Source organism: Octopus bimaculoides, chromosome 21, assembly GCF_046866305.1.
Source record: "Octopus bimaculoides isolate indiv1 chromosome 21, ASM4686630v1, whole genome shotgun sequence".
Taxonomy (NCBI): Eukaryota; Metazoa; Mollusca; class Cephalopoda; order Octopoda; family Octopodidae; genus Octopus; species Octopus bimaculoides.
This window is the reverse complement of record NC_142948.1, coordinates 26,223,610-26,243,818: the sequence shown is the minus strand read 5'-3', so window position 1 is coordinate 26,243,818 and position 20,209 is coordinate 26,223,610. Positions and strand designations below refer to the sequence as shown.

At 34.3% G+C, this 20,209-nt stretch overlaps 1 protein-coding gene across 2 annotated transcripts in view; it reads left to right on the top strand.

Moving 5' to 3' along the window:
* Positions 1–19,163, top strand: part of LOC106877370 (CTD small phosphatase-like protein) — a 61,238-nt gene extending 42,075 nt beyond the window's left edge. For both annotated transcript variants that reach the window (XM_089338959.1, XM_052975456.2), the window contains 4 exons: positions 13,325–13,426; positions 14,264–14,320; positions 17,573–17,665; positions 19,029–19,163. In XM_089338959.1, coding sequence (XP_089195085.1) covers positions 13,325–13,426; positions 14,264–14,320; positions 17,573–17,665; positions 19,029–19,148 — 372 coding nt within the window. In that variant the 3' untranslated portion in view covers positions 19,149–19,163. The remainder of the gene's footprint in view (positions 1–13,324; positions 13,427–14,263; positions 14,321–17,572; positions 17,666–19,028) is intronic.
* Positions 19,164–20,209: the final 1,046 nt, after the last annotated feature.

The following is a 20,209-nucleotide window of genomic DNA, read 5'->3' as shown; positions in this document are numbered from 1 at the left end:
TATATATACATATATATATATATATATATATATATACATATATATATATATATATATATATATACATATATATATATATATATATATATATACATATATATATATATATATATATATATATATACATATATATATATATATATATATATATACATATATATATATATATATACATATATACATATATATATATATATATATACATATATATATATATATATATATATATATATATATATATATATATATATATATATACATATATATATACATATATATATATATATATATATACATATATATATATATATATATATACATATATATATATATATATATATATATATATATATATATATATATATATATATATAACATATATATATATATATATATATATACATATATATATATATATATATACATATATATATATATATATATATACATATATATATATATATATATACATATATATATATATATATATACATATATATATATATATATACATATATATATATATATACATATATATATATATATACATATATATATATATACATATATATATATATATACATATATATATATATATATACATATATATATATATATATACATATATATATATATATATATATACATATATATATATATATATATATACATATATATATATATATATACATATATATATATATATATACATATATATATATATATACATATATATATATATATATATATACATATATATATATATATATATATATACATATATATATATATATACATATATATATATATATATATATACATATATATATATATATATACATATATATATATATATACATATATATATATATATACATATATATATATACATATATATATACATATATATATATACATATATATACATATATATATATATACATATATATATACATATATATATATATATATACATATATATATATATATATATACATATATATATATATATATACATATATATATATATATATACATATATATATATATATATATACATATATATATATATATACATATATATATATATATACATATATATATATATATATACATATATATATATATATATACATATATATATATATATATACATATATATATATATATATACATATATATATATATATATACATATATATATATATATATACATATATATATATATATATATATATAATGCGAGGGTGTGTGGCTTAGTGGTTAGGGCTGTTGGCTCAAGATTGTATGGTCATGAGTTCAATACCCAGCGACGTATTGTGTCCTTGAGCAAGAAACTTTATTTCACATTGCTCCAGTCCACTCAGCTGGCAATTATGAGTAGTACCTGTATTTCAAAGGGCTACCCTTGTCACACACTCTTATGCTGAATGTCCCTAAGAACTATGTTATGGGTACATGTGTCTGTGGAGTGCTCAGCCATTTCACGGGCAAGCTGTTCTGTTGCTCATATCAGCTGGGACCCTCATCGTCGTAACCGATGGAATGCTCCTGTATATATATATATATATATATATATATATATATATATATATATATATATTCCTCTCTGGGTGGGACACTGGTCCATCACAGGATTACTCACTTTTACCTGCTGAGTGGACTGGAGCAGTATGAAATGAAGTGTTTTGCTCAAGAACACGATGCATCGCCTGGTCCAGGAATTGAAACCACAATCTTATGATTGCGAGTCCAACACACTAGCCACTATGCCATCTCCATCCACCTTACTTTCTCCATACACTCTTACAACTTCTGTTCCCGCTCACTTCTACTCATGTTTGTTGAGGGTCCACCTTGAAACCTCATCACCAATATCTTTCCTTGATCCTTTTCCAGTCTCACCCTGGCTGTACTCACCCTTCTGAAATGTGAGTATGGGTAAGCATGCTCCCTCCCCTTCCCAGCAAGAAACTTGTTCTGTTCTAGCTCCTTCTTTCGTACTTTAACCCCCTCCCCGTCCCATAACATAAAGCTGTCTCTCTCACTCTGCTGTAGCCCCGCTAAGTCAAAGGAGACATCAGTCTCCTTACAAGCTGCATGGTGACCTCACTGGTGCTGGTGTCAGGACAAAAAAAAAAAAACCTAGAACATTCTGTAAAGTGGTTGGCATTAAGAACGGCACGCAGCCATAGAAGTAGCCATAATGCAGTCTTCAGACCCATTAGGTCCTGGCACACCATCTAACCCATGCCAGTATGGAAGATGGACATTACATGATGATGATGATTGTGTGTATGTATGTGTGTGCATACGTGTGCAGTAAATTTCTTGTATAGTCATTTACCAGTTTGTGTGCGCATGTTTGTAAATTAGATTCATGCATACTTAAATGTTTGTGTGTATGTGTGTAATACATTTGGGGGCATAGTTGCACATGTGTGTGTGTGTGTAGTTATATTATTAAATATATAATTATGTATGTCTAGTTTTATGATGAAATGAGTAGTTATGTGGAGTTAATTAGTTAATTAGATGTTTAGTTATTAATGTATACTGGATACAATGGTGTGTGTGTGTGTATGATTACATATGTGTTCATGTTTGCGGTCATGTCATTAAATTTAATGTCTGGCTTTGTATGTATGTGCATTTGTACATCATCGTCATCATTATTTAACGTCTGTTTTCCATGCTGACATGGGTTGGACAGTTTGACAGGAGCTGGCCAGCTGAAGAGCTGCTGAGGCCCCAATTATCTGTTTTGGTATGGTTTCTACAGCTGGATGCTCATCCTAATGCCAGCTACCTGACAGAGTGTACTGGGTGCTACTACACTGGAGTCTTGATCCCCTGTCACCCCCTCTGTGATCCCCAATGACTGGAGATCCTTTTCTCACCACTTCGTGACATGTCTTCCTGGGTGTACCCCTTCCACAATTAGAGATTGGCACCTCTTGATGCAACTGTCTTCACATGTCTATTGATGATTATATGCATGGTTACATACATTCATGCATGGTTATTTGTGTGTGTCAGTATGTGTTGTAAGTAGCTATAGGCGCAGGAGTGGCTGTGTGGTAAGTAGCTTGCTTACCAACCACATGGTTCTGGGTTCAGTTCCACTGCGTGGTAACTTGGACAAGTGTCTTCTACTATAACCTCGGGCCGACCAAAGCCTTGTGAGTGGATTTGGTAGACGGAAACTGAAAGAAGCCCGTCATATATATGTATATATATGTGTGTGTGTGTGTACGTTTGTGTGTCTGTGTTTCTATCCCTAACATTGCGTGACAACCGATGCTGGTGTGTTTACGTCCATGTCACTTAGCGGTTCGGCAAAAAGAGCCTGATAAAATAAGTACTAGGCTTACAAAGAATAAGTCCCGGGGTTGATTTGCTTGACTAAAGGCGGTGCTCCAGCATGGCTGCGGTTAAATGACTGAAACAAGTAAATGAGTGTGTGTGTGTGTGTGTGTGTGTGTGTGTGTGTGTGTGTGTGTGTGTATATATATATATATATATATATATATACACACACATATGTATGGTTGAGTGGACAAACAAAAGAAAAAGTTACTTAACACACTTAGTAGTAGTTACATATATTATTTGCTTGTTATTTTATTTTATTTTTAATTGGTAGAAAGTTCCCAAAGCAATTGAAAGGCTGAATGCATGGAAACTTAATAGTTTGCTAAATGCCATACATGTAACTCTTGGTCCTTGAGTCACTTTGAAAGCTCTCTGGCAATTAGGAACAACGATTAAGAAGTTTATATTCTACTGTGTCACTCCTGTTTGTTTTCCCAAACTTCTGTGTGTGTGTGTGTATATGTATATATATATATATATATATATATATATATATATATATATATACAGGGTGTCCCAAAAATCACCGATGGGTTTCAATTTTTAATAATTTCCTTAACTTTACAAATAAATGCATGAAATTTTGATTCAATTTAAAGGACATAATGGAAATTAATATGCATAAGTCAAATTTTACAACACCACTACATGACAAATGAAAAATTACATCACTTAAATGGCAGCCATTTTTTGCTTCACACACCCATGCTCTTTCCAAAATTTGCACACACACACACACACACACACACACAGCTCTTAGTCTTTGTAAGAAATCAAAAACACTAATGATTCTTCAGTGACTTCTTAAGAATACTACCATTTATTGAAACACTCGCTGACCTGATTTTGTTGCTTACTTTTAAAAGTTTAAAGTAATAAAATTAAAATCAAAATAAACCATTAAAAACTCTAAAATGTAATTAACAGTAAAATTAACCAAAAAATCACTAAAAAGTATTTCAACTTGAAATTTTAATCTTAAGTTTATATAATTATTCAATTAACTAATTATATTATCTGTCAAAATATAAATTTTGGTAACTATTTTTAAAAAAAACTATTTCATTTTTTCATATTTTAATAATTAAATTTTCTTTTTTTTCTAATTCTTGTAACATCTTATTTTTTATATATATATTCGTTATGTCTAAAAATCTTACAAATTTAATTTGTTAACCCCTTGACTGTTCTGTATGTCAGATGTACTACAACAGGACATATTTTCCTGGCATCCGTACATCATATATGATACACATTACTAATTTTTTCCAACCACCAGAGTAACTTAGGGGTTATGAAAGGATAGCTTTATATTAACTCAGGAAATAAGGGCTAACTCAAAGTCTGTAAACATATCTCCCTTGTGTCCATGCATCATATATGTTACAAATTCCCAATTTTTTCTGACCGCCAGAATAACTTAGGAGTTATGAAAGGATAGCTTTATATTAACTCAGAATGTATGAAACAAAGGCTAGTTGAAAACAAGCCTAGTCATTTAGGACAGACTTATCGAAATACTTTGACCAGGCAATGGCTTAAGTTAATATAAGTGAAACTCAAAGAGCAAAACTTGGTTTCGTATCTTTTAGTTACGTTCTCTGTCTCTTCTCCCATTTGCCACTGTTGACTCCTCGCAGTGTTACAGAGGCATAGATTTTTGTGTAGAAAGGGAAGGAAAATTTGCTGTAGGGATCTCTTGTTCCTTTGTGTTACTCTGGACCACAGCTCAATATTCTAATCAATCTAGGGAAACTTATCAGTACAATACATGGAGTAAAAACATTAAGTCCTTCAACTGCTTAGAATAAGGAACAGTAGGTATTTACATCATATGATCATAAGGTGCAGGTGCGACTGTGTGCTTAAGAAGTTTCAACCACATGGTTTCAGGTTCAGTCCCACAGCATGGCACCTTGTGCAAGTGTGTCCTATCATAGCTTCAGACTGATCAAAACTTGTGACTGGATTTGATACAGAAACTCAAAGAAGTTTACCTTATTCACACACACACACACACACACACACACACTTGTATGTGCAGTTTACTTAGGTGTACTGTAGTGAGGTGTACAGTCACCCAATTGTAGTGAATATTGTAGGTACATACAGGTCAGCCGATTGGAAATAGTTTCAAAAAAATATTTCTCTTTTTTTTTTCTTTTGCCCAAAGATAGCTGTGACAATGTATGACTGACAAGTGTGTTGTTAACGTACATATCTGGGTTCAATTTCCTGTAATTGCCTTGGACACAGTAAAAGGAATATGCTTCAAGTAATTCCTGTCTTTCATGATGGCACCCTAGTGACCTCAGTGCTATTACAATTGGTGCCTGTTTATCTACTCTATAGAACCTAAATACAATACTGAAGGATATTGGAAATCTGTGAAGGTTTGAGTCTGTAATATGATGGCTGAAGTATATTCTGGATCAAAGAAATGGTCCAGACAGGAATTCAAAGATTGGCAATTAATTATAACTAAGTTAATCATGAATACATACATTGTTGTTATGGTGCCTCAAGTGAGCCTTGATCTTACAAACAGCCACGAAAGATAATTCCATCTGAAGTCAATCCCAGCTTTTATTCAGACAATTAATACTAATTGTTGCTACTGCTGCTATTTAGACCTCATATCCCCCATGTAAGCCTCATTCCAACAGAGCGGGTGACAGGGGATGAAAACTCCTGTGTGGTAGCACCCAGTACACTCTGTCAGCTGGTTGGCATAAGGATGAGCATCCAAGTCAACCTTGGTTGAGCTGACCAATGATCAGCAGCATTCTAGTTGTAACTGTCACCATCCTGTCTTATTTTGTCTATTTATTTGCTATGCACCCACTTTCCTCACAAGTTTGTGGTCCTTGTGGCAACATTGAACGCTGTCAACACCACTACTGCTGCTGTTATTGTATGTTCTGTTGTTTTTATGACACAATGATGTTTTAAAAGAAAAAAACCCAAGACAAAACCACTTTGTTACTTTTGACTGAAAAAAAAAGTTTGGCCCTGCACAATTCTGAGTCCAAATTCTTCTGAAGGCTGGGGCTGGGGGTTTGGTTTTTTTGTTTACCTGTTTTTTTCCCTCCCTCTGATATTGAAGGGGAGGTAAGCACCTCATAATATCATCATCATCATGAGAATAAGGACATCCAATTTTCCACAGTTGCATGGGTCAGACCAAATTCTTTGTGGCTGATTTTCTACGGCTGGATGCCCTTCCTGTTGCCAACTCGTTTGTTTCCAAGCAAATAGTATTTCCTCATAACCAGGCATATTGTCCTAGAAGATTTGAAACAAACGACACCACTTGTATGGCTGTAACACTCATTTACAGCTATCACATGATGTCAAGACAAAGAGACTGTAACACACACACACACACACACACACACACACACACACACACACACACACACACACTATGTACCAAATCTACTTGCAAGGCTTTATATATATTTATGTATGTATGCTAGTGCCACCTTGACCGACAGAAGTACCTTTCCTGATTTAGTTGTTCATAGTACCCTATTTGTTCCACTGTTGTCGTTAGGTTGTTCTAGTAATAATTTTATTAGTAGTTGTAGTAGTAGTATCATTGTCCTGTTTTTAACCCTTTTGTTAACCTTATTTCTCTTGAAATACACTGTCTTTGTTTCAATTAATTTTGAAAATGATGAAGAATTTAGTAAAATAACTTTGTCGTTATCATTAACGAGGCTGATGCTTTGAGCATAAATTAACAAGTCATTCTGATAGAAGGTTTTAATTTAGATCACAATAAAACTGGAAGTTTTTGTCATAGAACAAGGAACTGTCTCAGGTTGGTTGGTATCAAAAGGGTTAAAGAATTGTTCCTAGTGTGAAACACATAGAAATTATGAGATGTATTCAGAAAATACATTTAGTTACAAAACCATTCTATTTTCTACAATATTTTTTCTGTGAAATTTCATCATTATTGTAATCATTTTTTGACTGCCTTCTGTGATCAGATAAGGGATTTTGGTTGGTCTGGATCAGTTCTTTATTATGGAATTACTACTGTCTAAGATGGGTTAGCACAGCACTGCCCTCTGACTTGTCTACGAGGACAGTTACTGACCCCAAAACTTAAGAACTGGTTCAGACTGCAGCAACCAGTCCAACCCATGGTAGTTTGGAAAGCGAATGCAAAACGAAGATGATGACAATATTTTTTTTGCATTTTGGTATTGTTATTCACTATTGTTGTAGTCTTTGTCATAATAATAGTAATATCAGTAGCATTAGTAGTTGTAGTAGTAAACTTGTTTCTTTTCATTTTAACCCCACCTATTTCAAAAAATGGGTCCAAATCTAAAAATTGTTTTTTGTTTTTGAGATGCGAAATTTGGACAGAAAATGGAATTTCTCAGCTTTCTTAAACGAGTTATAACTATTCTTATTTTAATTAACTTTATTAATTTTTTTTTGTTTTGTTTTCCTATTTTTTTAATGTCTGTTATCCTGCAGCTTTTACGCATTTTCATTATCTAATTTTTTTTTTTGATTTTTAACCCTTTTTATTTTAACTGATGTTGTTTGTAACCTTTAACCTTGCTGCCACTGTTGCTGCTGCTGCTGCTGCTGCCACTTTTTGTTTTAGTTTTTTGTTATGTATGTGTTTTTTTTAATCACCCTCACCAACACTCTCTGCACACATATTTTAACAACCAACCCTATTTACTGATTGCTTTTCATTCGTTAATTATTTTCGATTGTTTCGTTATTGATTCTTTATTAATTGTTCCCCCCCCCCCCTGTTTTCCTACCCGGTTTATGCACAGATCCACCCTGATTTCCTTATTATGTATTGCACAAATCCACCCTGATTTTTTCCCAGTCTTTTCATTCCCATTTCCTTTTTGATGAAATGTTATGTATTGTTGTAGGTTAATTTTGCTGTTATACATATATATATATATATATGTGAAGGTGTGTGGCTTAGTGGTTAGGCTATTCGGCTCACGATCATAAAGTCCTGAGTTCAATTCCCAGTGACACAGTGTCCTTGAGTAAGATACTTTATTTCTTGTTACTCCAGTCTACTCAGCCGGCAAAAATGAGTTGTACCTATAATTCAAAGAGCCAGCCTTTCACACTCCACACTGAATCTCCTTGAGAACTACGTTAAGGGTACACATATCTGTGGAATGCTCAGCCACATGCATGTTAATTTCAAGAGCAGGCTGTTCTGTTAATTGAATCAACTGGAACCTTGTCGTCGTAACTGACAGAGTGCCATTTATATATATATATATATATATAGGGAGAATTCACATACAAAAAAAACAAAAGACGAAGACAGGTTGTGTAGACAACAAATAGATGTATTAGTATAACGCTCAGGAATTGAAAAAGTCTTTAACATTTCGAGCCTATGCTCTTCCACAGAAATATGCTCTTCCACAGAAAGAAAGGAGAGAAAAAACAATATCTGTAGTAGTTAGCGATCTATATATATATATATATATATATATATATATATATATATACCCTGCTCAAAACTCTTAGCCCTTAAGTCACTTAGAACTTCTACCAATTAACACAATGTGTGTATGTATATATATATATATATATATATATATATATATATATATATATATATATATATATATATATATATATATATATATTAAAGTTTTGCGAGAACATGAAATAATTGTTTTTGAATTAGTGTTTCTTGAAGCACACAAAGTTATAAATAATAGCATGTGAATATTTGTACCTTCAGGAACCCACTATTCCAAAAATGAATTATATATATATTGATAGAAAGGACAACAAAAGAAAGAAAGAGACCTTGATATTATGTAAATAGAGGAATTTATCTGTAAAAATACGTGACACTTGTTCAGTAGCCATGATAAAACTCGGAGTTTTATCATGGCTACCGAATAAGTGTTACATATTTATATATATATATATATATATATATATATATAGGTAAGATCCAAGGGTCAAGGTGTAGGAAGGTAGTGAGATTCAAGCAATTTATAGAAGATATAAAAAACAACTTTCAAGAATGAATGTGGTTAATTGTCGCACAAGGTTGTGAATTTTTCCCGTATTGAAGTACAATAAGCTGACGAAAGTTTATTTTATAGTTCACGGTTAGCAACTGGGGTTGTTGTATATGCAGATAGATATTCCAAAATAAGGGAATGGAGTAGATAAAAATCCAGGTTACATATGCTTCATAGCTAGTGGAACCTTGGAAGTAGTAAATTATCCAAACAAGGGGTACATCGCAAGCTACGCTTCTGGCCAAGGAAACCTTGATTATATGAAGCTTACATTGTTTTCAGGAGAACGAATCCCCAACAAATTTACGTGAGGTCTCGTTTTTTGTTGGCACTCCGTCACTTACGACGTCGAGGGTTCCAGTTGATCCGATCAACGGAACAGCCTGCTCGTGAAATTAACGTGCAAGTGACTGAGCACTCCACAGACACGTGTACCCTTAACGTAGTTCTCGGGGATATTCAGCGTGACACAGTGTGACAAGGCTGACCCTTTGAATTACAGGCACAACAGAAACAGGAAGAAAGAGTGAGAGAAAGTTGTGGTGAAAGAGTACCACAGGGTTCACCACTATCCCCTGACGGAGCCTTGTGGAGCTTTTAGGTGTTTTTGCTCAATAAACACTCACAACGCCCGGTCTGGGAATCGAAACGGCGATCCTATGACCGCGAGTCCGCTGCCCTAACCACTGGGCCATTGCACCTCCACACGAGGTTTCGTAACAAAAATGTAAACGTACAATCAAGATATCCTTGGCCTGAAGTGTAGCTTGCGGTCTACTCCTCTGTTTACTACTTCCAAGGTTTTGCTAGTTATGATACATATGTTACCTGGAGTTTATCTAATTTTTGAATGTGCGTTTGTGTGTGTGTGTGGTGGGGAGTTACATTTCTGTTATTGTTAGGATCAGCAAGAACAGCACTCCCTCCAGTGAGAGATAACTGTCATTTAATATACACCGTATTTAAATAAGAGATTACTAATAGTTTTATATCATGGAAACACAATAATTTGGCAGATTTACAGATCAACATCATGTTTTGCAATTAAAACCAGCCATGTATATTGAGCCTGAAGGATTGCTTGGAGACAGAAGGTATTTGCTGAATTATTGTGTTTTCATGGCATGAAACTTTTAGTAGATCACATCTATATATTGTATGTATTAAATGATATGTTTATTATGGAACAACTGGTCTTTGACTTTTTCTGTTCTAAAGAGAGTTTTTTCTAACTTGATATTCACACATTATTATTTGTAGCTTTATTCTCCTTCAGTATTCACCGTTCCAAAACGGTATTATTTCAAGTTCTTGAAGTTACTAAATTTTTATCACATCAATAACAAACAGATACACACATATATGTTAATGCTTGTTTTTATATCAGATTATATATAAAAACAATTTAACATTAAACTAAAGGATTTTACTCAATATTTTTGGTAGAGGACATATTTATCAAAATTTTGTGAAGAAAAGCCTGACAGTGACAGAGAGAGAGATAGTGATGTCAATAAACACACTTGGGCTTGATATATAAAATATATGTTATACATACACACATGTAAATATATATAGGGATATATATAGAGAGAAACAAAAACTGAAAATAGTCAGAAGATAAACACTTGTGTATAAGCATAAAGATATATTTATGGAATAAATTTACGTGGAGTAGAAAAAAGATACAGAAAAATAAGGTGATAGGGTATGGTATTTCAGGCTTGACAGCTGTTTCTGGGGACTCAGAATAGTTGTAATAGTTGTAACATTGGCAGATGGAGTGTGCAGAAAGTCTTGTGTATGCAGTCAATAGTGGATGCATATAAACATACTGTAAAGCCAACCTACATCTTCAGCGGAGAAAGATTGGCAACTACACACACACACATATATAATTTATAATTAAAGAAGGAAAAACAGGAAAGATAGATAGGAAGGAAGGAAGGAGGAATGGATAAATAGAAAGGAGGGAACGACAAATACGAAGGAAGGGGGAGTTCACCCTTTATCTTAAGTGTATTTTCTTTTTGTTTTAAACTTTGTTACACAGTTTGGTCATCTTTATAAATATTTACACCTCCATCCAGTTCTTATTTCAATCTGAGCCACCATTTCATTGTTCCCCATTTTAATTTTATTTAAATTTTATTATGTTATATTTTGCCTTTGCACTCTTTCTGCTCACCTCCCACCTCTTTTTGCATGTGTATAACTGCAACAAGTTGTTTTGTAGGTGTAGTGGTGACGATGCTGATGATGATGATGGTGGTTCTAATAGTGCTTGGTGTTGTGTGGGGGAAACTGGACAAAGGTTGAGTGGTGTAGAATGGTGGGGGGGGTGTATGGGGGTAAGACATTAGCATCTATTTAACAGGATGTTAGTCTCTGTGAAGGTGCTTGGGTTAGTGGTTAGGGTATTTGGCTTGCGATCATATGGTTGTGAGTTCGATTCCTGGGAGTATGTTCTGTCCTTGGACAAGACAATTCATTTCATGTTGCTTCAGTCCGGCTCAGCTGGCAAAAATGAGTAGCCCATGGAATTCAAAGGGCCAGACATGTCACATCCTGTGTCATACTGAACCTCCCTGAGAACTACATTAAGGGTCCCCTTAATATGTGTTTGTGGAATGGTAAACCACTCGCATGTTAATTTCAAGAGCCAGCTGTTCCATTAATCAGATTAACTGGAACCCACATTGTCATAACTGACAGAGTTCCAATCAGAATTAGTTAGAATTTCCTACATTCACACCCTCGAAACCACCACCACCACCACCACCATTACCACTGCTGTCACTACTACTACTACTGCTACTACTACCATCTTGGGGTTTCATTCCCATTTTGTTATCATTACCTATGAGTTGTTGTTTCCATGGAGACAGATTATTTCTTCTCCATCACCCCTCACTGAGAGATCTTTATTGTTTTTTCTTTTAGTTACATTTATTTCCCTGGTTCACCTTGAATAATGTAGGCTTATGGTAATGACGCCCTTTCACCCCCACCCCAACCCCAACCTTCCCATTTTTACTTTGATATTTCTCTTCCTCATGGCATCATGCTTTGGTCCTGTTGGACTTGGGGATATGAATTCTTCCAAATTTTGGCACAAGGCCAGTAATGTTGAGGAACAGGGTGCAAGTTGATTCCATCAGCTTAATACTTGAGTGGAATTTCATTTTATTCAGACTTTGCTTTTGTGACCTGGGCATCACTGTTTTGAAACTGACCAGTTTGCCATTACATTTCAGACTGATTCAGCGCTGAGTTGCTGAAGCAGAAATATCATTATAGCAAATATTCTGTTCAATACCACAGATTTGCTTATCAGTTGCTTGACCGTAACCACTTGAGCATGTCCCTTAGTAGCTGACAATATGTACATCTCTGATCATGAGCAGAAGTAGTGAGGGAGCATCATAGCCACGTACTGAGAGAGATTCTTTGGGGTTTAAATAAATGTAACAAAAGCAAAGTTTGAAGGGAATATTAGCCATTTTTTATACATCCTAGGGGTTAGCAAATAGGAAATTACAATTGCTACCCCATGACAGAAATGTTACACAGTGTTTTATATTCATTACTCTAACCTATCAAAAATTATCTCTATTGGAAGATTTAGTAACTAAGACAAGAGATCTTGTACCCGTATTAGTTTCAGTACCCCATTTCTCCAACCACTAAAATATAATCCTTCCATCCCCTTATTTTTATGGGTGAGTTAGAGAAAAAATATTTAAATGATAGGGGTAGGTCATCTTGTTAGCTAATGATAAAAGCATCTAGTTTTTTTAATTATTCATAATTCAGAAAATAAAATTAAAAAACAACCCGTTTTGCTGCTGGGAATTTCATGTGTTTAATTTTTGTTTCTGCATTTTCTTCTCTTCCAGCCAGGAGAGCGATATTTATTACCTGCCCTTAACAGCAACCATCCTTTCAGGAAATGTATGGTTATAGACCTGGATGAAACCCTTGTGCATAGTTCTTTTAAGGTAAGCTGCTTGTTCTTATTGTCGTTGTTATCATTGGTGATCCATCTGAACATTGATTGCTGACTCTTTCAAATTATCTACCCAGATTGGGTGCCTTTATACTCTTACTATCAATGGCATTGCTGTCTTTGATGGCTTGCACACAGTCAAACACCTTGCTGAACACACCTTGCTGAACACACCTTGCTGAACACACCTTGCTGAACACACCTTGCTGAACACACCTTGCTGAACAGCCATATCTAAGAATTGGGGTTATTGTAGCTACAAACTGACTTCTCTTGTCGTGCTAGTGTGGTTGTTTAAAGCTATTTCAGGCCTGCAATCACAGATGTTCCAACCATGACCATCATGGTCTTTTGTACAGTAACAGGCTGTGGCAGTTAATGCATTAACTAACCAAACTTTCAGTCCTTAAAGTTGAGAGGTGTGGATAATCACAGTGGCTGGATGGTTAGTTTGGTGCTGCTGTAAATAACCATTTCATGTTGTGATTCAGTGGTTGCTTTGTATGGTTGCTCACCTTCTCCTATACCATTGCACCCTGCACTCTCTCCCGGAGCCATCCCACTCAGTAGCGTCTTTGATTAAGAACAACACTGCTTGTAGTGTCTACGATGATAGGCTTAATTAAAGAACAAGACTCTTTTGTACCTCTCTGCATAAAGCAGCTCCTGTGTTTGCAAACAGTAACAGAAACCAAAATATCAAAGCCTGCTTTGTCCAGCTGACAAATATCTCGGCTGGTCAAGCAAAGAATGTGTGACTGTTTTATCATTTATGAAATTCCAAATTCAGGAATTGACCAAGAATAACAAACTGATTATTCTCTTTCAGCCTATAGACAATGCAGATTTTATTGTTCCTGTGGAAATCGAGGGTACTACACATCAAGTAAGTGCTTATTTATTTATCCTCCTCCTCATTATTATTATTATTATTATTATTATTATTATTGAATCTGCTTGTTGTTGTCATTTTTTTTTCTTGACTTGTTTGTTATTTGTTTCTTTTACATTTGCATTTGATGAATAATAAATGTTATTGGCCATATGATTCTAATGGGCAGAATCACTGGTTTATTTCCATTTCTGGTGGCAACAGTGATACAGGAAATGACTAACAGAGCAGAACAATTATCACAAAGGTTATTTTTGTTTCAAAACAGATTTTTTTTTCATCCTCTCTTTTGATGTATACATTTTTTATTACTGATACATACACACACATATATACATATATACATATACATATAGATTAGTCTTCTAAGAATCTGTGTTACCATACTTTCTTCTGATGAGTGCTGTCTTAGCTTATTACCTAATTACCTATTTTCTGTGTGAAACTGATTGGTTAAATTAGCTGAAAGGGATGTATAATGTTGTATAGTATAAAGCTTAATAATATATGCATACATAATTATCACTGAAAGACATGCACACCACACACACACACACACATGGGGAAATGTTACCTTGTTTGGAAAAAGGTGAGGGTTGGTGACAGGAACAGCATCCAACTGTACAAAGTCTACCACATCTGCATGCATCAGACAGAAGAGTAGATGTTAAACCAGGATGATGATGATGATGATGATGATGGTAGCAATGTGAGGGAGCAGTAAGTCTGTTTATCCCAACACTGTAACGTCTCTGCCTGTCTAATATGATGAGATTATTTATGTAATTAGTAGACAAAAGCTCCCTCCAAAGACCAGGTGGTTTGAAATCTAAAAAACAAAAACTTGAACCAAGGGAAATAACTCTTTAACACGCTATTAACTCTGTGAGGTAATTCCCATTTGGTACCTCAACCTTGCTAGAAATAAGTCTAATTCCTACAATTTGTGTGTACACATGAACCCCTATGTTGTATCTTTATCTGCTAGAAATAACAGCCTAATTCTCTGATTTTATACACATACTGTACTGTGTAAAAACTGAAATGACACAGACGATGTAGTCCCAGATGCATTCCTAAAAAACAAGACTAGGTTGTCATGGTTGGAGTGTCTTTAATGAGGTTGAGTTTAGGCTAAGGTTACCCTTACACGGTCGCTTGACTGGCCGTGTAAGGGTATCTTTGTTGATGTTTATCCTGGAAATGGTTGTCAGTTCTCCCTCATCTTTGGAGGCTGATTGATTTAGCAGGTAATTTGTTACACACACCTGACCCCAGTGCCTCTTGTTTAAGCTCGGTACTTATTTTGTTGGGTTCCTTTTTGGTAAACCACTAAGTTATGGGGACATAAACACACCAACACTAGTTGTCAAGTGGTGCTGGTGGTGGAAAAATACAAAACACAAAGACCCCACCACCACATACATATAGATATATATTTGTGACAGGCTTCTTTCAGTATCCATGTACCAAATCCACTCATAAGGGTTTGGTTGCCCTGAGGCTATATTAGGAGATGCTTGGATACTTGTCGAAGATGCTACACTCTGGGACTGAACCTAGCACCATGTAGTTGAGATGCAAACTTCTTACCATACAGCCATGGCTCTATATATATATATACACACACACACACACACACACACACACACACACACACACACACACACACACACACACACACACACACACACACACACATACATACACACATACATACATACATATATATATATATCAGGTTGAGTAAAAAATAAGCAATGTTTTGAACTATGAAGAATTTGTACTGGATTTTTGCAGAGTTTTGAATTTTTTAAATATATTTTTTGCAATTGTCTGATAATACAGGCATAGACTTGCCCAAATGCATCAATAAATTAACATATTTTTTTCACCGTTGTTACAATCATCTGAAATGGAGCTGTCAAAGTGCGGTATTCAAGCAATTTTGCTATTCAACTTCAAAAAAGGACATAAAGTAGCTGAAACTGTTTGCAATATCAACAAAACATTTGGTGAGGAAATGACCAGTGAGTGGTCAGCTTGAAAATGGTTTAAACAATTTCACAGTGGAGACCTGAGCCTTGAAGATCATGAGCGTAGTGGACACTGATCTGTTATTGATGATGGTCAATTAAAGACTGTCATTGAGAAAGATCTACGTAAAACCACTCGAGAACTGACAAAAGAATTTCAAGTTAGCCAGAAAACTGCCTGCAACCACTTGCATGCGATCGGAAAATCAAAAAAGTTTGACAAATGGGTACCACACGATTTGAATGAAAATCAGTAAATTCGCAGATATGAAATTTGCTCATTGCTTTTTCTCTGTAACCAGACCGATCCATTTCTCGACTGTATTGTAACTTGTGATGAAAAGTGGATTCTGTATAATAATAAAAAACGTTCTTCGCAATGGTTGGACCAAGATGAGGCACTGGAAACCTTCTTTAAACCCTACCTGTTCAAAAAGAAGGTTATGGTGACTGATTGGCAGTGTACTGCTAGACTCAGCCACAATAACTTCTTTAAACCCGGAAAAACCATATTGCAATGAAATTGCCAAAATGAATGACAAACTGCTACTCCGCTGTCTCAGACTGGTCAACATAAGAGGACTGATCATTCTTCATGACAATGCTTGACCACACGTTTCACTAATGACACTCCAGAAGTTGAAGATACTTGGCTATGAAGTTCTTCCCCACCCAGCTTATTCCCCAGACCTTTCTCCTACCGACTACCACTTTTTCAAGCACCTTGATGGTTTCCTGCGAGAGAAGGAGTTCAAAAATCAAGCCAATGCTGAAAGTGCGTCCAAAGAGTTCACCAGCACCAGAACTCCAGATTTTTATGTTACCGGAATAAACAAACTTGTAACTTGGCAGATGTGTGTTGATTGTAATGGTACTTACTTTGATGAATAAAATTTCCACACTGTTGAAATATTTTGTGATGAGTTTCATGTCTCAAAACATTGCTTACTTTCTACTCAGCCTGATATATTTTAAAGTACGTTTCTCTTTTCATGTACTTGTATATGTAAAAAATCTCTTAATACCTTTACATAGATGTATACATAACAATCCATTGATAAATATGCACATGTACACCTGTACATTAAAATACAACTCTACTTTTCTTTTCATATATATATATATATATATTACAGTGTATACATGCATATATCTCGATGTAAGTTCACCTCTTATTGCTCTTTCTCTTTCTGTCTCGTTTCATTTCTAGGTCTACGTTTTAAAGCGGCCTTATGTTGATGAATTTCTCCAGAAAATGGGAGAACTTTATGAGTGTGTTTTATTTACTGCCAGCTTAGCTAAGGTAAATCAGTGCTTCACTCTTCTCTTCATTTTCTGTGAATCTGTAAATAAGTGTGCTAGTGTGTAATAAGTGTATGTGCGGTGTACATGAAATCTAGATAGTTTGTGTGGCAGATACTGTGGAAGTTTAAATATATGCGGTTGATATAATGTGGAAGTTTTAACATGTCCATAAAGGTATAGTGTGACTGTGTGAACATGTGTTTGTGGTACAGTATGGAAGTTCAACTATGCTGCTGGGATCGTATATAAGTGTAGACATGTCTAGGTGGAACAGTGTGGGAGTCTTAATATGTTGACAGTGTAACAATTTGAACATATGTGATGGTGGTACAGTATAAGAGTTAGAGCAGGTTGGTGGGGGTACAGTGCAGAAGTTTAAACACTAGTGGGTGATACAGTGTGAGAATTAGAACATGTTGATGGGGGTACAGTGTGAAAGCTAATATATGTTGCTGGGGTTAGTGTAGAAGTGTAGACATGTTGTCTGGGTGGTAGCATGTGAGAATCTTAATATGGCCGACAAGAAATAGTACCAGCGTGATCGTTACTAACGTTACTTCCTGGCACTTGTGCCAGTGGCACGTGAAAAGACATTCGAGCAAGATCGTTGCCAGTGCCGATGGACTGGCTCCTGTGCAGGTGACACGTAAAATACACCATTTCGAGCGAGATCGTTGCCAGTGCCGATGGACTGGCTCCTGTGCAGGTCGCATGTAAAATACACCATTTCGAGCGTGGCCATCGCCAGTACCCGCCTGACTGGCCTTCGTGCCAGTGGCACCTAAAAGCACCCACTACATTCTCGGAGTGGTTGGTGTTAGGAAGGGCACCCAGCTGTAGAAACTCTGCCAAATCAGATTGGAGCCTGGTGTCGCCTCCTGGTCCACCAGTCCTCAGTCAAATAATCCAACCCATGCTAGCATGGAAAGCGGACATTAAACGACGATGATGATGAGTACAGAATAACAGTCTGCACATATGTGATGGGGTACAGTATTAAAGTTAGAGCAGGTTAGTGGGGGTACAGTGCAGAAGTCTGAACACTAGTGTTGGTACAGTGGAGAAGGTTACAGTGTGTGAGTTAGATCATGTTGGCAGGGTTACAATGTTAGTTGAAATATGATGTGTAGATGGTAAAATGTATCTGTCTAAAATACTAAATGTAAAATTGTGCTGTTGAAATCTGAAATTCTTTGGTATTTTGTGTTGTTAGTGGAGATATATCCTAATATGTTGTGATGTGTGATACTGTGTGTCATTAATATGTTGTGTACAAGATTCCTGGGTGTTTATGGTGATGTTTCCTGTCTCTAGTCCTAACAGTGACAATATTCTCTATCGCTTTATCTCCCTTCTTACAGTATGCTGACCCAGTTGCTGATCTTCTGGACAAATGGGACGTCTTCAGAGCTCGCCTCTTCAGGGAATCTTGTGTCTTTCATCGCGGAAATTATGTTAAAGTAAGTTTGGATCTTTCATAATTTCTTTGCTCTGTGTGTGTGTATATACATATATACATAAACATATATGCATACATTCATGTAAATACGTATATATCATACATAAATTAATGTAGCTCCTTCTTAATAAAAATATAAACAGCCGGTGGACTGGTGGGTAAAGGTGAGTGTAGATGAACTGGGTGAGTAGGACATTCTGAACTGTCTTGTCTGGGGTTCAAACCTGGTCAGGATGAGGGAAGAAGGCAAGAGTATTTTTTTTTTTTTTTCGTTTATACAAAAATATTAACAAATATATTTCTGAATAGAGATTGAAACCTCTACCTTCATACAAGGTTGTTAGTTAAATTACTAACACCTTTAACCATTAGGCCATCAAACCAACGCCTGAAAAACAGATTAAAAATGAAATATTTAAATCAATTTTTATTATTGATTGACACTATTATAGATTTAAGTACCTCATTTTTGACAGCAATTATTGGAGGGACCCGGTAGACTAGTAGGTAAAGGTGAGAGAAGACAAACTGGGTAGGGTGACATTCTTAAATATACCTGTTCTGGGTTCAAGCCTGGTCAGGATAGGGAAGAAGGTAAGAGCCTTATTTTTTTTTACATATATATATATATTTACTTATATAAATAAGTAAATATATAAATATGTATTTATTAATTTATATATATATATTTACTTATATAAATAAGTAAATATATAAATATGTATTTATTAATTTATATATATATATATATATATTTACTTATATAAATAAGTAAATATATAAATATGTATTTATTAATATATATATATTTATTTATATATATATATATATATATATTTATTTATATATATATATATATATATATTTATTTATATATATATATATATATATATTTATTTATATATATATATATATATATATTTATTTATATATATATATATATATATATTTATTTATATATATATATATATTTATTTATATATATATATATATATTTATTTATATATATTATATATATATTTATATATATATATATATATTTATATATATATATATATATTTATATTTATATATATATATTTA